Source organism: Centruroides sculpturatus, unplaced genomic scaffold (assembly GCF_000671375.1).
Source record: "Centruroides sculpturatus isolate CEXI.00-Female unplaced genomic scaffold, Cexi_2.0 scaffold130, whole genome shotgun sequence".
NCBI lineage: Eukaryota > Metazoa > Arthropoda > Arachnida > Scorpiones > Buthidae > Centruroides > Centruroides sculpturatus.
Genome location: NW_019384364.1, coordinates 837593 through 857788, shown reverse-complemented (window position 1 = coordinate 857788; position 20196 = coordinate 837593). Strand labels below are relative to the sequence as shown.

Sequence of the window (20196 nt, the reverse complement as noted above, 5' to 3'; positions counted from 1 at the left end):
TGGGCAAAATCTTAATTAAAAAAATTAATAATACGCTATATACTAGGTTTGAATTACTGTTTTGTTTTACGAGCATATGACAGCATGTAGTTAGGATCAACTGTGTGTTATGGTCAGTAGTGTAACTTCATGTAGCGAGAGAACATATTTTCCTTTGGACATAACTCTTTTACGGGATTTCACTGCCTGTTTGAACACACGTAACTAACAGCTAGAATATGTGACTGGTCTATATGCAAGAGCAAACGAATAATTATTGGTTACCACTTCTACAATATACAAAAGAATATATCTATTATGATTTTGTAAAGGCCAGCGTTTTTTTCCTAGATCAATTTTTCCTAGATTCCGTTTTTCTTCAAATATTATAGCACCTTTTTCACTGAAGGTGGACAACATTCTCATTACCATTTGCTTAAGGAAAGACATATATATGGACGACAGTGAGAATTTATAGGTTTTTTTTTTTAAATTGCAGACCAATAAATGTTCTTAAGTCTTAAATTGTCAAGTAAAAAAGTAAGAACGAAATGCAATGAGCACATTGTACGAGGGCAGGCTGAAAAATAATGCACACATTCTTGTAGAACGCGAACAAAAACAAATAGCAAGATCGGGCAAAAAGTGCATTAAAGTACAATTCTTAAGCTTCAAAAGCATATATTTATTTCTCAACATAGTCACCTTTAAGGCTAACACATTTCTCCCAACGTGCAACAAGTTTTTTCATTCCGTCACTGAAAAATTCTTCCGACTTTTCTCGAATCCAGGACTTGACAGCTGCGTTCACCTCATCGTCTGAGGTGTAATTATTACCCTTGAGGTCTCTCTTTAAGTAGAGGAAACAAATAAAAGTCACAAGGCGCAAGATTGGGAGAAATAAGGAGGGTGTGGAATCGGTTCAAATTTCAGGTTTCGCAGAGCCTCTCCAGTTGGGCGCGAGGTGTGTGGACGAGCATTGTGATGTTGCAAGTTTATTGATGTCAGGCTGCCTCTAACATAACAAACTCAACGTCAGAGGTGTTTTAGAGTATGTATGTACTGAGAAGAATTAAACATTGGAACAAGGTGCAACGGTAATTGTCTGTGGCAGTGATCGGACTTCCGCTGCGTGTTTCATCAACAATTATGGCTTTTCCAGGCTCGCAACCACGAAATTTTATTATCCGTCAATTTACAATAGAGCTATCAACAGCATCGTCACCATAAACAGCCTTTAAACGTAATTTTTTCAGAAGTTAAAAATTTGATAAAAGCACGCTGTTTCACTGGCGTTGACATAGCACCGGAACATGTCTCCATATTTCCGCTTCTCAAAATATACTGAATGAACGCAACAACCTCAAACTGCGCATGCACATAGAGGGGGAATGTTACTTCCATATGCCACCTGGCACCCTTCTGAAAATCATTTCGTTTGTGCTCTACAAGCATGTGTGCATTACTTTTCAGCCTACACTCGTATGTCTCTTCTTGCCTCTTGTCTCGTCATAGGGTTCATCTGATGATTGCAGCCCGTTGCGCTGTTCTCCGATTTGTCGCCGCTTGGTGGTTAATTCGGGCGACCCGTGTGTCGGATGTATTGTTCCAAGGCACCCACACGCTGATGGGTCGATGTCATTGATGATGGACAGTAGATCGAAGTTAATGAGCGAATCAGATCTGTGTTTAGGGACAGAATCCTACTAAGGGTGCGACGAGGTCAGTCGACTCAGAAGTGTTGCGTTGTTTCCTCTTTGTTGCAGTTAGGACACACTGGTGAGTCCACAAGGCGCCGAAGGTGCAGGAACGCTGACATTGCATTTCAATACTGCTTTAATAGAGAGGTTGCGGCCGACGTTTTCATCGCGAAAATGTGTACGTCAGACGTTCAGCGCCGCCATCCTGTAAGCCTAGAAGTTTGACAATGGAATTTGGAACGTCGAGCATGATCCCACTGACGTTCCAAACGTCATTGTCAAACTTCTAGGCTTACAGGATGGCGGCGCTGAACGTCTGACGTACACATTTTCGCGATGAAAACGTCGGCCGCAACCTCTCTATTAAAGCAGTATTGAAATGCAATGTCAGCGTTCCTGCACCTTCGGCGCCTTGTGGACTCACCAGTGTGTCCTAACTGCAACAAAGAGGAAACAACGCAACACTTCTGAGTCGACTGACCTCGTCGCACCCTTAGTAGGATTCTGTCCCTAAACACAGATCTGATTCGCTCATTAACTTCGATCTACTGTCCATNGCCGACCCTGCGGTCACAAATATATATTATAAAAAATAAGTATTAATTTAAATATATACTTGTCCAAAAGTCAGTTAACCGAATTTGCAAGCAGTATTTACAAGAAAAAGAAAACCACACTAAATTTTTAAAACTATAAAGACAACGTAACGCTTAAGCAATTTGCTAAGGGGATGCCTCACGTGACCCTTTATATAAATATAAAAAGATGGTCCTTATTTTAGATGTTACATACGTGAGTAAAATTTAGAAAAAACACTGGTCGTAACCACACCGTTGGTAAGGTTCGCTCCCACGACCAATTATTAAATTTTCAGTGTTTTAAATCCATTTGGCCAGTGTCAACGTTGTAATATTTATATTAAACAAGAAGATCTCAAAATCTCTACAAATTTATATGGAAAAAAAATGTAAAGTACTGTACGTCACTTACCTGTTCGTCTTCTATTCGAGATGACGGTAATTCAAAGTCAGGAGAACCTAGTAAATTGTTTCGTGTTATGATTATTATAACATTCTTTTTTTTTAATTTAACACAATAGTGCTACTTACTTGTTATTATTTCGTGCTTCAGATTGACGTCGTGACATTTGCTGAAGCGGCAGTAGTCGCAAGTGATAATATTTCTCCTTCTGTTTGTTGAACAGTTTCCACGCCCAGTTACGCAAATAATTATTTCCTTTCCTTACGTGGCTCTCAAAAAACATTGCACAAGAAAAGCAGGTGTACGCTCCGTAATGATTCGTTGTTGCAACGTTTCCACAAACTTCACATTGATGTGTTGGAAGAGCTACAGAAACATATGAAAAAAAATTACTTATTATCTCATAAGCATGGGCCCTTAGTTTCATACATGTAACTTCAATTGATAGAAAAAACTATCGATATTGTTTAATCAATCCAGTTTCTGCTATATGGACGATCTGCAAAGGGCACTCCACACCGGCATATCGTCATAGAAAGTCCTCCCAGTTGGACTTCTATGCAAAATTGATCCTACTTAGACGTTAAACGCACGAACACCGCGAGATAAGGGGAATCTTTCTCCTCGTGTCTGGTATTCAGCAGTTTTAACTAGTTAATGTTTCGTAACATCGATAACAAATCACGTTGGTAGGCATATACTAAATGTACTACAGTAATGGAACTATATTCAGCTACGCATAATCTATATTAAGAANCACCTCATCGTCTGAGGTGTAATTATTACCCTTGAGGTCTCTCTTTAAGTAGAGGAAACAAATAAAAGTCACAAGGCGCAAGATTGGGAGAAATAAGGAGGGTGTGGAATCGGTTCAAATTTCAGGTTTCGCAGAGCCTCTCCAGTTGGGCGCGAGGTGTGTGGACGAGCATTGTGATGTTGCAAGTTTATTGATGTCAGGCTGCCTCTAACATAACAAACTCAACGTCAGAGGTGTTTTAGAGTATGTATGTACTGAGAAGAATTAAACATTGGAACAAGGTGCAACGGTAATTGTCTGTGGCAGTGATCGGACTTCCGCTGCGTGTTTCATCAACAATTATGGCTTTTCCAGGCTCGCAACCACGAAATTTTATTATCCGTCAATTTACAATAGAGCTATCAACAGCATCGTCACCATAAACAGCCTTTAAACGTAATTTTTTCAGAAGTTAAAAATTTGATAAAAGCACGCTGTTTCACTGGCGTTGACATAGCACCGGAACATGTCTCCATATTTCCGCTTCTCAAAATATACTGAATGAACGCAACAACCTCAAACTGCGCATGCACATAGAGGGGGAATGTTACTTCCATATGCCACCTGGCACCCTTCTGAAAATCATTTCGTTTGTGCTCTACAAGCATGTGTGCATTACTTTTCAGCCTACACTCGTATGTCTCTTCTTGCCTCTTGTCTCGTCATAGGGTTCATCTGATGATTGCAGCCCGTTGCGCTGTTCTCCGATTTGTCGCCGCTTGGTGGTTAATTCGGGCGACCCGTGTGTCGGATGTATTGTTCCAAGGCACCCACACGCTGATGGGTCGATGTCATTGATGATGGACAGTAGATCGAAGTTAATGAGCGAATCAGATCTGTGTTTAGGGACAGAATCCTACTAAGGGTGCGACGAGGTCAGTCGACTCAGAAGTGTTGCGTTGTTTCCTCTTTGTTGCAGTTAGGACACACTGGTGAGTCCACAAGGCGCCGAAGGTGCAGGAACGCTGACATTGCATTTCAATACTGCTTTAATAGAGAGGTTGCGGCCGACGTTTTCATCGCGAAAATGTGTACGTCAGACGTTCAGCGCCGCCATCCTGTAAGCCTAGAAGTTTGACAATGGAATTTGGAACGTCGAGCATGATCCCACTGACGTTCCAAACGTCATTGTCAAACTTCTAGGCTTACAGGATGGCGGCGCTGAACGTCTGACGTACACATTTTTGCGATGAAAACGTCGGCCGCAACCTCTCTATTAAAGCAGTATTGAAATGCAATGTCAGCGTTCCTGCACCTTCGGCGCCTTGTGGACTCGCCAGTGTGTCCTAACTGCAACAAAGAGGAAACAACACAACACTTCTGAGTCGACTGACCTCGTCGCACCCTTAGTAGGATTCTGTCCCTAAACACAGATCTGATTCGCTCATTAACTTCGATCTACTGTCCATCATCAATGACATCGACCCATCAGCGTGTGGGTGCCTTGGAACAATACATCCGACACACGGGTCGCCCGAATTAACCACCAAGCGGCGACAAATCGGAGAACAGCGCAACGGACTGCAATCATCAGATGAACCCTATGACGAGACAAGAGGCAAGAAGAGACATACGAGTGTAGGCTGAAAAGTAATGCACACATGCTTGTAGAGCACAAACGAAATGATTTTCAGAAGGGTGCCAGGTGGCATATGGAAGTAACATTCCCCCTCTATGTGCATGCGCAGTTTGAGGTTGTTGCGTTCATTCAGTATATTTTGAGAAGCGGAAATATGGAGACATGTTCCGGTGCTATGTCAACGCCAGTGAAACAGCGTGCTTTTATCAAATTTTTAACTTCTGAAAAAATTACGTTTAAAGGCTGTTTATGGTGACGATGCTGTTGATAGCTCTATTGTAAATTGACGGATAATAAAATTTCGTGGTTGCGAGCCTGGAAAAGCCATAATTGTTGATGAAACACGCAGCGGAAGTCCGATCACTGCCACAGACAATTACCGTTGCACCTTGTTCCAATGTTTAATTCTTCTCAGTACATACATACTCTAAAACACCTCTGACGTTGAGTTTGTTATGTTAGAGGCAGCCTGACATCAATAAACTTGCAACATCACAATGCTCGTCCACACACCTCGCGCCCAACTGGAGAGGCTCTGCGAAACCTGAAATTTGAACCGATTCCACACCCTCCTTATTTCTCCCAATCTTGCGCCTTGTGACTTTTATTTGTTTCCTCTACTTAAAGAGAGACCTCAAGGGTAATAATTACACCTCAGACGATGAGGTGAACGCAGCTGTCAAGTCCTGGATTCGAGAAAAGTCGGAAGAATTTTTCAGTGACGGAATGAAAAAACTTGTTGCACGTTGGGAGAAATGTGTTAGCCTTAAAGGTGACTATGTTGAGAAATAAATATATGCTTTTGAAGCTTAAGAATTGTACTTTAATGCACTTTTTGCCCGATCTTGCTATTTGTTTTTGTTCGCGTTCTACAAGAATGTGTGCATTACTTTTCAGCCTGCCCTCGTACAATGTGCTCATTGCATTTCGTTCTTACTTTTTTACTTGACAATTTAAGACTTAAGAACATTTATTGGTCCGCAATTTAAAAAAAAAACCTATAAATTCTCACTGTCGTCCATATATATGTCTTTCCTTAAGCAAATGGTAATGAGAATGTTGTCCACCTTCAGTGAAAAAAGTGCTATAATATTTGAAGAAAAACGTTGATGTAGGGAACAAAATCTGGCCATTACAAAATCATAATGGATATATTCTTTTGTATATTGTACAGGTGATAACCAATAAATTATTTGTTTGCTCTTGCATACAGACCAGTCACATATTCTAACTGTTAGTTACGTGTGTTCAAACAGGCAGTGAAATCCCGTAAAAGAGTTATGTCCAAAGGAAAATATGTTCTCTCGCTACATGAAGTTACACTACTGACCATAACACAGAGTTGATCCTAACTACATGCTGTCATATGCTCGTAAATCAAAACAGTAATTCAAACTTAGTATATAGCGTATTATTAATTTTTTAATTAAGATTTTGCCCACGTTTCCGCACAACAGTTTAAAACAATAGACGTATTATCAGTAATCATTTACACGGTTAAATGTAATAATAATTAATGGGGTATCTACCCTATTAATGTCACCAGCAAAAGACCAGAGAATCCAGAACATTTTACAATGATTTCCTAAAGGATACAAACTTTGTGCCTTAAGAAACTTTTTACTAACTGAAGTACTTGACTTTACTCGAATGGGGAAATTACCCGAACTCTCAGAATTGGGATTTGCAGCTGCACCCCGAGCACCCCTAAATTACCCGCGTAATTGCTATCACGAGCTACAACTATCATTCCTTATGTCTTATTTTTTCCCCAATCCCTCGACCATTAACCAAAATTTAATAGCATCAATGCCCCTTATACATAAGTTACTGTACCAAAATTTCGTTTCTTAATACTTAACCCATTCCGATATATTCGACTAAACAAACCACACAGACACATTCCAGGCAGCTTTATCAGTTCAGAGGTGTAAAAAAAATAACGATTCCAAAATCCACATTGTCAAATGTGACACGGTAACACTATTATATGAAAACAGCAGGCAATGTAAGCCGTTTTATGTTACAACAGCCGGAAAAGTAAGGTAATAATTACATAATGGTCCAACATAATTTCAAAATTAAGTGGTTCTCTGAGAGGTTCGGTTTATGAACTCGTTCCCAGACCTAACCTCTCAGAAAAACCTTTATCTCTTGACATGATATATACAACTTAGCCTATATGGCTATTGCGCCAAAAAGCTCCAATCAACCAACCTGTGTGTAAGGATAGATGTTAGTGCGTGTGAGTGGTACGTTTTTATTCACGCTGTTTGAAGCTTAATTCCTGTGCTTTTTGTCGAAAACATTTCCAAACTTTGCAGGAAGGTTTATTTATTAGGGAATTGAAGCTATTAAACTTTGTGATTAGAAGGTCGAGGGTGGGAAGAAAAACGGGGTCGTGTGTATCTGTAGTAAAATCGGACTTAAAAATGCTAACAACTAAAACTGTCACGCATTTACTTTTTATAAAACCCATCCACACCTTCAAAATTAAGCTGTTTGCCATTTAATTTTGGTAAGACCAACTATTACAGTTCAGTTGTTTTATCAATTCTGCTGGGCTAATTTAATAGGAAATTGAGAATTAAGGGGGCCTACTTTGTAGCTGATTCTAACCTGCGTTGTTTATTAGAAAAATAATATAGAAACGGAGCACGTGGTCTATCAAATGGCATACCTGGACAACTTTATGAAAAACTGACCCCCTATGTAAGTGGTATATACAGAAATCCCGAAAAACTTCGCGCAGCCAGCTTATTGGTGAGATACGAAATCTGTGTTNTGTGTATCTGTAGTAAAATCGGACTTAAAAATGCTAACAACTAAAACTGTCACGCATTTACTTTTTATAAAACCCATCCACACCTTCAAAATTAAGCTGTTTGCCATTTAATTTTGGTAAGACCAACTATTACAGTTCAGTTGTTTTATCCATTCTGGTGGGCTAATTTAATAGGAAATTGAGAATTAAGGGGGTCTGCTTTGTAGCTGATTCTAACCTGCGTTGTTTATTAGAAAAATAATATAGAAACTGAGCACGTGGTCTATCAAATGGCATACCTGGACAATTTTATGAAAAACTGACCCCCTATGTAAGTGGTATATACAGAAATCCCGAAAAACTTCGCGCAGCCAGCTTATTGGTGAGATACGAAATCTGTGTTCACTGGGCATTTGGTCTCATCCAGGTGAGTACAGATTTAATTGTATCGGAAGAATCGTCGTATGCAAATGCTTTTCAGAGTACAACAAGTCAAGTTTTTCAGACAATAGAAATATTTATTTGCTCCAATAAAAATAGCTAAATACAACTTTACATTTAAAATTGTGATAAAATGTCTGTTTAAAAACAAAAGTCAGTTTACACCAGGATTTCAATGCAGAGCATCCATTACACTGTAAAAACAATACAAGTTTAATTTTCGAATAAATTTTATTCTGTATATATTAAAATCTTACTTACCTACGTATTGAAATTCGTATTGTCCATTGTATTTTATGTTATTACGAGATTTAACACCTCACAGTTCAAGGCAGAAATTGAATTTGATTGTATGGATAATTATCTTCGAAAATGTCTGAAGAGTAGTCAAATAAGCTGAAGAATTCACGAGATTTATAGCATTAACAACTCAGCTTTGAGAAAATCAGAAAAGAATTCCCCACCTTAATGTGTCAATCTCTTCAAAATTTTCTTCAGTTTCGAATTCTTCGTGCATATGTATCATGAACGCCATTAACGTTTCTATAATGTTTTCTAGGAACTCATGAAGGTCAGCTACCTGCAAATCTTTATCAGTAATCAACACATCTAAAACATAAATCACACATTATATAAGTCATCTAAAGGAAATTAGCATTAATTAAAACGAAGTAGTACCATCTTGCAGTATCAGATCGAGTTTTAAAATGTTATACGCTTCCACTGTAGTTAAATGTCTTGGAAGAGAATCGGTTATTATTTCGTTTACACTATCTCTTAGCTCCTGTATGTCCTTTATTATACTTATAAAATCTACAAATGATTGCAAACCAATATAAAGAAAACAATTGTGCAATCTAAGCATTTGAAAAACGTTAAGAGATCTCTCTACTAGTTGCATCACAGCTCCTCTTTCGTGTGTATTCAACCATATGTCTTTCTACAAAAAAGTAAATATTCATCTTAAAGTCAGAAGAAAAACAAACAATCCAGAAAGCTACTACCACTTTTAATTATGTCACGAAACGTTTATTTCTTACGTATTTACTTGTTTTTCCACATAGTTTCGTGATGATCGAGGAGAAAAATAATTACATCATGGCGGCAATCGTGCATCATAAGCCTCAAAGACAATCAAATTCTACCCTCCCCATAACTGCTGTCGTAATACTTGAATGGTCCCTTATACAGAAAAACTCTATTCAAAAGAATTATGAAGCAAACTTGTGTTGCTTCTACTTTGGATAATACTTTATATTCTTGCTATATTTTTGATTACTTCTGCTCATTAGTTTGCTGAACACTTAAAATCAGTTCAGTCGCACTGATTAAGTGTTCAGCTAACTAAAAAGGAAACTAAAATCACGAAATTAAGTATTACAGCAGAAAATTAACTAAATGTGCTCATCAATTTTTCCCGTTGGAAAAACCATTAACATACACCTTTGTTCGTGGTAAGTATTGCTACGAATGAAAACACTATTTACCTTTTTTTCCTCACTTAACCGGCGAAAAGATGGAAAAGAATTTAACCACTTGTAGTAGTATTGTTCCATATATTTCATACATTCAGTAAATGTTCTGACATAGTTCAGGAAAATCTAGAATATTAAAATTAATTTTTATTTTACTCTAAAAAAAGATCCTTATAAAAAAATTATTACAAAAAATAAATATTTTCTAAAACTCATTAATTTAATTTAAATGCATACTTGTCCAAAAGTCAGTTGACCGTTTTTGCAAGCAGTCTTTACAAGAAAAATAAGAACAACAACAAATTTGTAAGCTGTCAAAAGACAACGTAACACTTGAGCAATTTGCCAAGGGGGTGCCTCACGAGATCCTTTATAAAAATATGAAAACATGGTCCTTATTTTAGATGTTACATACGTGAGTAAAATTTAGAAAAAACACTCCACGTAACCACACCGTTGGGAAGGTTCGCTCTCACGACCAATTATTAAATTTTCAGTGTTTTAAATCCATTTGGCCAGTGTTAACGTTGTAACATTTATATTAAAGAAGAAGATCTCAAATCTCTACAAGTTTATATGAAAAAAATATATATATAAAGTACGTAAATAAGGACGACAACATGATCTTTACACTAGTTAACTGAGTTTTGGGCTACCATATATTCATACAGTCACATAAAGCTTTATTTTTACAAAAAATTGTAAGTTGAACTCAAAAATCACTACGTAGTAATAAATATTTTAAAATTATATCTGGAGTCCATGGAACCACTAGAAGAATCTTTAGAATAAGGATACAGCGAGTGCTTTAAAAAGTTACCAGTATGAAAATATGCATTCGCCGCAGTACTTTTTGAGACTTCCACAATTGGTCTTGACTTCTTGTACACGATAAATGACTAATCAAAGGACAACATACCATCACAAATCCGGCACATGTTGTATTCATATTAGTGTTAAGTATGTTCTTTTTATTGGAGCAAATAAATATTTCTATTGTCTGAAAAACTTGACTTGTTAGACTCTGAAAAGCATTTGCATACGACGATTCTTCCGATACAGTTAAGTCTGTACCCACCTGGATGAGACCAAATGACCAATGAACACAGGTAGTTGATTTCGTATCTCACCAATAAGCTGGCTACGCGAAGTTTTTCGGGATTTCTGTATATACTACTTACACAGGGGGTCAGGTTTTCATAAAGTTGTCCAGGTATGTCATTTGATAGACCACGTGTTCCGTTTCCGTATTATTTTTCAAATAAACAACGCAGGTTAGAATCAGCTACAAAGCAGACCCACTTAATTCTCAATTTCCTATTAAAGTAGCCCACCAGAATTGATAAAACAACTGAACTGTAATAGTTGCTCTTACCAAAATTAAATGGCAAACAGCTTAATTTTGAAGGTATGGATGAGTTTTATAAAAAGTTGTAAATGCGTGACAGTTTTAGTTGTTAGCATTTTTAAGTCCGACCTTACTACAGATACACACTACACCGTTTGTCTTCCCACCTTTCGACATTCTAATAACAAAATTTAATAACATCATTTCCCTAATAAATAAATTTTCCTGCAAAATTCGAAAATGTTTTCGACAAAAAGCACATGAATTAAGCTTGAAACAGGGTAAACAAAATCGTACCACTCACACGCAATAACATCTATCCTTACACACAGGTTGGTTGGTTGGAGCTTTTTGGCGCAATAGCCGTATAGGCTAAGTTGTATATACCATGTATATAAAGGTTTTTCTAAGGGAACGACATACAGGAGGTTCTGTTGGTCCATTAAACTGTTCTCTGAGAGGTTCTGTTTGGGAACTCGTTCGCAAACCTAACCTCTCAGAAAACAATTTAATGGACAAACAAAATTTTAAATTTGCGTAATTATTATCTTACTTTCTCGGCTGTTGTAACATAACACGGCTTACACTTCCTGCTGTTATCATATAATAGTGTAACCGTGTCACATTTGACAATGTGGATTTAGGAATCGCTATTTTTTACACACCTCTGAACTGATAAAGATGCCTGGAATGTGTCTGTGTGGTTTAGTTAAATATATCGGAATGGGTTAAGTACTAAAAAACGAAATTTTGGTACAGTAACTTGCGTATAAGGGGCATCGATTCTATTAAATTTTAGTTAATGGTCGAGGGGTTAGGGAAAAATAAGACACAAAAAATCAATAGTTGTAGCTCGTGATAGCAGTTACGCAAGCGATTTAGGGGTGCTCGGGGTGCAGCTGCAAATCCCAATTCTGAGAGTTCGGGTAATTTCCCCATTCGAGTAAAGTCAAGTACTTCAGTTAGTAAAAAGTTTCTTAAGGCACAAGGTTTGTATCCTTTAGGAAATCATTGTAAAATGTTCTGGATTCTCTGGTCTTTTGCTGGTGACATTAATAGGGTAGATACCCCATTAATTATTATTACATTTAACCGTGTAAATGATTACTGATAATACGTCTATTGTTTTAAACTGTTGTGCGGAAACGTGGGCAAAATCTTAATTAAAAAATTAATAATACGCTATATACAAAGTTTTAATTACTGTTTTGATTTACGAGCATATGACAGCATGTAGTTAGGATCAACTGTGTGTTATGGTCAGTAGTGTAACTTCATGTAGCGAGAGAACATATTTTCCTTTCGACATAACTCTTTTACGGGGTTTCACTGCCTGTTTGAACACACGTAACTAACAGTTAGAATATGTGACTGGTCTGTATGCAAGAGCAAACAAATAATTTATTGGTTATCACCTGTACAATATACAAAAGAATATATCCATTATGATTTTGTAATGGCCAGATTTTGTTCCCTACATCAACGTTTTTCTTCAAATATTATAGCACTTTTTTCACTGAAGGTTCACTGAACATTGTCATTACCATTTGCTTAATGAAAGACATGTATGGACGAGAGTGAGAATTTATAAGTTTTTTTCAAATTGCAGACCAATAAATGTTCTTAAGTCTTAAATTTTCAAGTAAAAAGGTAAGAACAAAATGCAATGAGCACATTGTATGTCTCTTCTTGCCTCTTGTCTCGTCATAGGGTTCATCTGGAGATTGCAGCCTCTTGGGCTATGTTCTCCGATTTGCCGCTCCCTGGTGGTTAATTCAAGCGACCCGTGTGTCTGATGTATTGTTCCAAGGCACCCACACGCTGATGGGTCGATGACATTGATGATGGACAGTAGATCGGGGTTAATGAGCGAATCAGATCAGTTTTAGGGGCAGAGACCTACTAAGAATGCGACGGGGGCCGTCGATTCAGAAGTGTTGTGTTGTTTCCTGTTTGTCGCAGTTAGGACACACTGGCGAGTCCGCAAGGCGCCGAAGGCGCAGCAACGGTCACATTGTATTTCAATACTGCTTTAATACTTTTAGATTAGCAAACCAATGACATAGTCCGTTTCAAATCAAACGGACTACGCTATTGGTTTAATACATCTCTGTAAGCAGTCTTCAAATATCAACTTAAAATATTATTACGTGTTCATATATAATTAAAATTTTATTGCTGAAAATATTAAATTTATATTATTTTAATTGTCAATAATGTCGTCATTTTATGCAAAAAATTTAAATATTAAATTTAGTTTATACGAGCTGCAGCATGGGGTGTTGAAAACGACACTACTTTAACTAAAGTCGAAATCACTCAGGTATTGTGTTTATTACTTTTTAAATTATATTAAATAGGTATGTTTACTTTCTTATATTATAAAAAAAAATGTAAGTATTTAATTCAGTTATTTATAATTAATCTACAGTTTGCCAGAAAATGATGGGAGATTCTCACTTAAACAACACTCGTTTAATGAATGGAAGTTTGGAAAGTGAAGACAATGAGGATGGTAATAAGTTAATTATAATTTAACCATAACGATGTGTACATATTTAAATTTTTGTTTAACTTTATTTTCTCATACTTCGGAGAATGTAAATTCAGTTTTATACACAATTATCGTAGCTGTTGCTTTTATTTTGTTTTATATCTGAGAATTTTGTAAGGGAGATTTATTTAATCTTCTCTCATAAAAATTGCAGATAAGACTTGGATAAATAGTAATTATCCATTACAGCTATTCGATTCTCATTATAGATTACGCGTAGCTCAATATAGTTGCATTACTGTAGTAAATTTAGTATATGGCTACCAACGTGATTTGTTATCCATGTTACGTAACATTAACTAGTTGAAACTGCCGAATACCAGACGCGAGGAGAAAGCTTTTCCTTACCCCACGGCGGTCGTGTGTCTAACGTCTAAGTAGGAAAAATTTTGCATGGAAGTCCAACTGGGAGGACTTTCTTTGGTGATATATCAAAGTGTGTTTTTTGTAGATCGTCTTTATAAGATGGACTGGATTGATTTAATATCGATACTTTTCTCTATTAATTGAAGTCACATGTCCGAAAGTAAGGACCCATGCTTACGAGATGATAAGTAATTTTTTTTTCAGATGTTTCTGTAGCTCTACCGACGCATCAATGTGAAGTTTGTGGAGACCGTGCAACATCAAATAATTACGGAGCTTACACCTGCTTTTTTTGTGCGTTGTTTTTTGACACACACGTAAGACTAGAAAAAAAAATAATTACTTGCGTAACTGGGCGTGGAAACTGTGCCACAAACAGAAGAAGAAATAATATCACTTGCGACTTCTGCCACTTCAGCAAGTGTCACGACGTTAATCTGAAGTACGAAATAATCACAAGTAAGTAGGTAGCGCTATTGTCTTATATTTAAAAAAAACAATGTTATAATCATAACACCAAACAATTTACTAGGTTGTCCATACTTTGAATTATCGTCATCTCGAATAGAAGACGAACAAGTAAGTGACGTACAATCATTATGGAATTTGAAAATTTGTTCTGATAGTACAAGATACTACTTCAAAAAATGTTAACACTAATATGAATACAACATGTGCCGGTTTTATTTTGGTACGTTTTCCTTTTGATTAGTCCGTTATCGTGTGCAGGAAGTCACGACTCAATTGTGCGGGTCTCGAAAAGTACTGCCCCACTAACACTACTGCAGTGAATTCATATTTTCATACAGGTGTTAACTTTTTAAAGCACTCGCTGTATTCGTAATCTAAAGATTTTTCTAGTAGTTCCATGGACTTCAGATATAATTTTAATATGATTATTACTACGTAGTGATTTTTGAGCTCGAGTTAGAATTTTTTGTATAAATAAAGTTTTATGTTACTGTATTAATTNATGGTAGCCCAAAACTCAGTTAACTAGTGTAAAGATCATGTTGTCGTCCTTATTTACGTACTTTATATATATATTTTTTTCATATAAACTTGTAGAGATTTGAGATCTTCTTCTTTAATATAAATGTTACAACGTTAACACTGGCCAAATGGATTTAAAACACTGAAAATTTAATAATTGGTCGTGAGAGCGAACCTTCCCAACGGTGTGGTTACGTGGAGTGTTTTTTCTAAATTTTACTCACGTATGTAACATCTAAAATAAGGACCATGTTTTCATATTTTTATAAAGGATCTCGTGAGGCACCCCCTTGGCAAATTGCTCAAGTGTTACGTTGTCTTTTGACAGCTTACAAATTTGTTGTGATTCTTATTTTTCTTGTAAAGACTGCTTGTGCTTCCAACGAATTGTTTACGTCTAGTGGTTATTCTGAATTCTGCTCACGTATGTAACATCTAAAATAAGGACCATTTTTTTATATTTTAAAAGGATCATATATAAAGGATGTCGTGAGGCACATCCCTTGGCAAATTTCTCAAGTGTTACGTTGTCTTTTGATAGTTTACAAATTTGTTGTGGTTTTTATTTTTCTTGTAAATACTGCTTGTAAAAACGGTTAAGTGACTCTAGAACAAGTATGCATTTAAATTAAATTTATGAGTTTTAGAAAATATTCATTTTTTGTAATATTTTTTTATAAGGATTTTTTTAGAGTAAAATTAAAATTAATTTTAATATTCTAGATTTTCCTGAACTATGTCAGAACATTTACTGAATGTATGAAATATATGGAACAATACTACTACAAGTGGTTAAATTCTTTTCCATCTTTTCGCCGGTTAAGTGAGGAAAAAAAGGTAAATAGTGTTTTCATTCGTAGCAATACTTACCACGAACAAAGGTGTATGTTAATGGTTTTCCCAATGGAAAAATTTCATGGGCACATGTAGTTAATTTTCTTTTTCTGCTGTAATACTTAAATTCGTGATTAGTTTTTTTTTTTTTAGTTAGCTGAACACTTAATCAGTGCGACTGAACTGATTTTAAGTGTTCAGCAAACTAATGTGCAGAAGTAATGAAAAATATAGCAAGAAAATAAAGCATTATCTAAAGTAGAATCTAAAGTAGAAGCAACAAAAGTTTGCTTCATAATTCTTTGAATAGAGTTTTCTGCATATGTTACCATTCAAGTATTAAGACAACAGTTATAGGGAAGGTAGAATTTGATTGTGTTTGAAGGTTATGATGCACGATTGCACCCATGATGTAATAGTTTTGTGATGACCACGAAGAAAAATAATGTGGAAAAAACAAGTAAGTACGTAAGAAATAAACGTTTGGTGACATAATTAGAGGTGGTAGTACTTTTCTGGATTGTTATTTCTTCTGATTTTAACATTAATATTTTACTTTTTTTGTAGAAAGACATAAGGTTGAAGACTCACGTAAGAGGAGCTGTGATGCAACTAGTAGAGAGATCTCTTAACGTTTTTGAAATGCTTAGATTGCACAATTGTTTTATCTATATTGGTCCGCAATCACTTTCAAATTTTACAATTATAATAAAGAACATACAGGAGCTAAGAGATTACTTAAACGAAATAATAACGTATTTTCTTCCAAGACATTTAACTACAGTGGAAGCGTATAACATTTTAAAACTCGATCTGATACTGCAAAATGGTATTACTTCGTATTAATTAATGCTAATTTCCTTTAGAAAAAACACACATTACATACGTCATCTATGTTTTTAGGTGTGTTGATTAGTGATAAAGATTTGCAGGTAGCTGACCTTCATGATTTCCTACAAAACGTTATTGAAATGTTAACGGAGTTCATGAGAGAGGTACACGAAGACTTCAAAACTGAAGAAAATTTTGAAGAGATTGTATCATTAAGGTGAGGAATTCTTTTCTGATTTTCACAAAGCTGACTTGTTAATGCTATAAATCTCATGAATTTTTCAGCTTATTTGACTACTCTTCAGACATTCCGGAAGATAATTATCCATACAATCAAATTCAATTTCTGCCTTGAACTGTGAGGTGTTTAAATCTCGAAATAAAATAAAATACAATGGACGATACGAATTTCAATACGTAGGTAAGTAAGATTTTAGTATATGCAGAATAAAATATATTCGAAAATTAAAGTGGTATTGTTTTTACAGTGTGATGGATGCCCTGCATTGAACTCCTGGTGTAAACTGACTTTTGTTTTTAAACAGACATTTTATGACAATTTTAAATGTAAAGTTGTTTTTAAACATTTTGTTTTTATTGGAGAGATTAAATGTTTTTATTGTTTGAAAAACTTGACTTGTTGGACTCTGTAAATCATTTGCATACGACGATTCTTCAGATTATAATTAATCTGTACCCACCAGTGACCGAGTAGATTAAACTACTGAACACTGGTAGTTGGTTCGTACCTCACCAATAAGCTGGTTACGTGAGTTTTTCGGGATTTCTGTATATATCACCCGCATAGTGGGTTAGTTTTTCATAGAAAGTTGTCCAGGTATGCACTTTGATAATACGGAAACGGAACACGTAATCTATTTTTCTAAGAAGCAACGCATGTTAGAGTCGGTCCCAAAGTACACCCCTTAGTTTTCAGTTTTCTATTATATTAGCCCACCAGAATGGATAACACAACTAAACTCTAATAGTTTGCCATTTAATTTTGGCATGACCAACAGCTTAATTTTGAGGGTATGGATGGTTTTTACAAAATAATTGTAAATACTAATGACAATTTTACTTTTTAGCATTTAACTCCGACCCTACTAGAGATACATACCACCCCGTTAATCTTCTCATCCCTCGACCTTTAATTACAAAATTTAATAGCATCGATTCCCTAATAAACAAACCTTCCTGCAAAATTTAAAAATATTTTCGACAAAAAGCACAGGAATAAAGCTTCAAACAGGGTAAGCAAAATTGTACCACCCACACATGCACTAACATCCATCCATACATAGAGGTTGTTGGTTGGGGTTTTTTGTTGGAAACCTTTATTGCCAAGCTGTACTATGTCTAAAGGTTTTTAAAAAATAATAAATATATACTATAAAATGATAACAAACAACAACCAACACATAAAACAGTACAAATAAACAAAACGACAGGATATATATAAGTAAAAACTAAATAAATAATCAAAGTATTTATACATATTAGTGACTTTCAGAAAATTCAGTATATTATCAATATTTGATTTCTGGCCCAAAACCTCTGCCAAACTTGCGATTCCGAAATACTGTACGCTTCCTCTCGATGGCAGAGTAATTACACAGTATATGTTTTACATTTAGAAAACGGTTGCAATACTGGCATACTGTCTGATCATCACCCTTCAAAAAGGTATCGATGAGTCAGCAGAGTATGTCCAATCTTCAAACGGATAAGGATTACCTCAGATCAACTTTTCATAAACCTCGTTAATTGTCCAATTTTCTATTAAAGGTTTGATCTCGTGTAATTTATTGTGGATTTGCGCATTCCATACATTTTGCCATCTCTCATGAGGTGGAAAACGACGTTTTTGAACGACGTCGTTAAAAAGCGACTAGCTTCAAGTCTCCTCCTTCAATAGACATTGCATGATGTAAAGGTCCTTTTGTCCTTTAAAGCATGTAATGTCTTATCGTTCCTTTGTCTTATAAATCCTTAGCATAAAGCATATGTCTACAGCACCTTTAATATGTTTGGAGACTACAAATCTACTCTTCAAATTGCTCAAAAGTATGGCAAGAAAGTCAATTTTTGGTCAAACAGAACACCCAAAACCTTAGCCTCGTTCACCATTGGAATTTTACCCTCATTTACGTAAATTTCAAAATCGGGGTACAAACCACGCCTTCGGCAAAAGTGGATGTACGAGGTCTTCTCCGTGTTAAAAATAAAACACTGGTCTTTAGTCATATATGCGATTTAGGGAAGTTTTAACTTGTCTCTCGATAAAACTCACGTTACTAGACTGACTAGGGATCTGGAAGTCATCCATATACAAAGTGTTTCACACTAGGAAGAAGACAATTAGCTATTCGGTTAATTTTAATTAGGAACAGAGTGACACTCAAAATACAACCTTGAGAAACACCTTCTTGCGTGAAAGGCCAGGGGTGGATCTAGGTTTTTCGGGGCCTAGGACTTATTGAAGTCCAGTGGGACCGAATTTTTTGTTAATACAAATAATAGTGTAAATTATTATTATATTGTTAATATTAACTATTTTTACTATACAATACGTACTCATTATTCATGAAAAAGTATTAAAAATTCATGATAATAATTCAATTTTTGTGGGCCCTTGACAATTGAAGCCAAGGGCTTAAGTCCTATTAATCCGTATGTAGATCTGGCCGAGTGGTGCACATCCTAACTTGGAATCTTCGATTCTGTAGAAAGTCTTTTTCTTTTTATAAAAATTGGCAAATTACCTCGCAATCCGAATTGCTGTAGATCACGGAGTATTCTGTATCGCCAGCAGCGATCGTAGGCCTTCTCTATATCGAAAAACACAGACACTAAATGCTGTTGTCGAACAAACGCTTCGCGTATAGATTTTTCTATACTCGATATACTAAATTGACCGTGTACTTCTGTTCTTACGAAATCCACTCTGATATGAAGAAAAGTAAAGATCCTTTCCCTCTAGGAGAAACATCAGACGTTTGTTTACCATTCTCTCAAAGAGTTTACAGAGCCAACTCGTCAAAGAGATTAGTCTGTAATTACAGGGATTCTTACGGTCTTTTCCTGGCTTGGGAATGAAAATAATCGATAGCCTCCAAGAGTCAGGAAATGTATGCTCTGTCTATATTGTGTTAAACAGATTCAAAAGATTACTAAGTGAATTGTTTGACAGATTTTTAATCATGCTGTACACATAAAACAGTAGATTTTATCTCGACCTACAGCAGCATTCCGCAAGCGACAGATAGCTGTTTGTGGTTCTATCCTGATAAATGGTACATTGTGTTCTATATTAGATAAGAAAACTAAAATTTAAACATTATTTTTTCGTTTGGGCTTTATAAGCTTGGAAAATCCTTGTATACATTATATTGCTGGGTGAAGAGGAAAACGTTTCACCCAACAAATCAGCAATACCTTGTATATTGTTGATTATTGTGCCTATATTTTCCAGCATGAACAAAGACTGAGAAGCGTATTTCCCATTAATTTTATGGATTTTATCCTAGACTGCTTATGAGCTAGTGGAAGATG

At 35.9% G+C, this 20196-nt stretch overlaps 1 protein-coding gene across 3 annotated transcripts in view; it reads left to right on the top strand.

Moving 5' to 3' along the window:
* Nucleotides 1–17244, top strand: part of LOC111641802 (nuclear hormone receptor family member nhr-111-like) — a 27165-nt gene extending 9921 nt beyond the window's left edge. Inside the window, exons 1-9 of one of the 3 annotated variants that reach the window (XM_023388072.1) lie at nt 13327–13386; nt 13495–13578; nt 14188–14442; nt 14516–14562; nt 15700–15813; nt 16378–16639; nt 16714–16858; nt 16927–17062; nt 17130–17242. In XM_023388072.1, the coding sequence (XP_023243840.1) occupies nt 13506–13578; nt 14188–14442; nt 14516–14562; nt 15700–15813; nt 16378–16639; nt 16714–16858; nt 16927–16996 (966 nt within the window). In that variant the 5' untranslated portion in view covers nt 13327–13386; nt 13495–13505 and the 3' untranslated portion in view covers nt 16997–17062; nt 17130–17242. Of the gene's footprint in view, nt 1–13326; nt 13387–13494; nt 13579–14187; nt 14443–14515; nt 14563–15699; nt 15814–16377; nt 16640–16713; nt 16859–16926; nt 17063–17129 lie in introns of those variants that run through there. The other 2 variants (XM_023388080.1, XM_023388062.1) reach the window with 2 other exon arrangements.
* The last annotated feature ends 2952 nt before the right edge of the window (nt 17245–20196 follow it).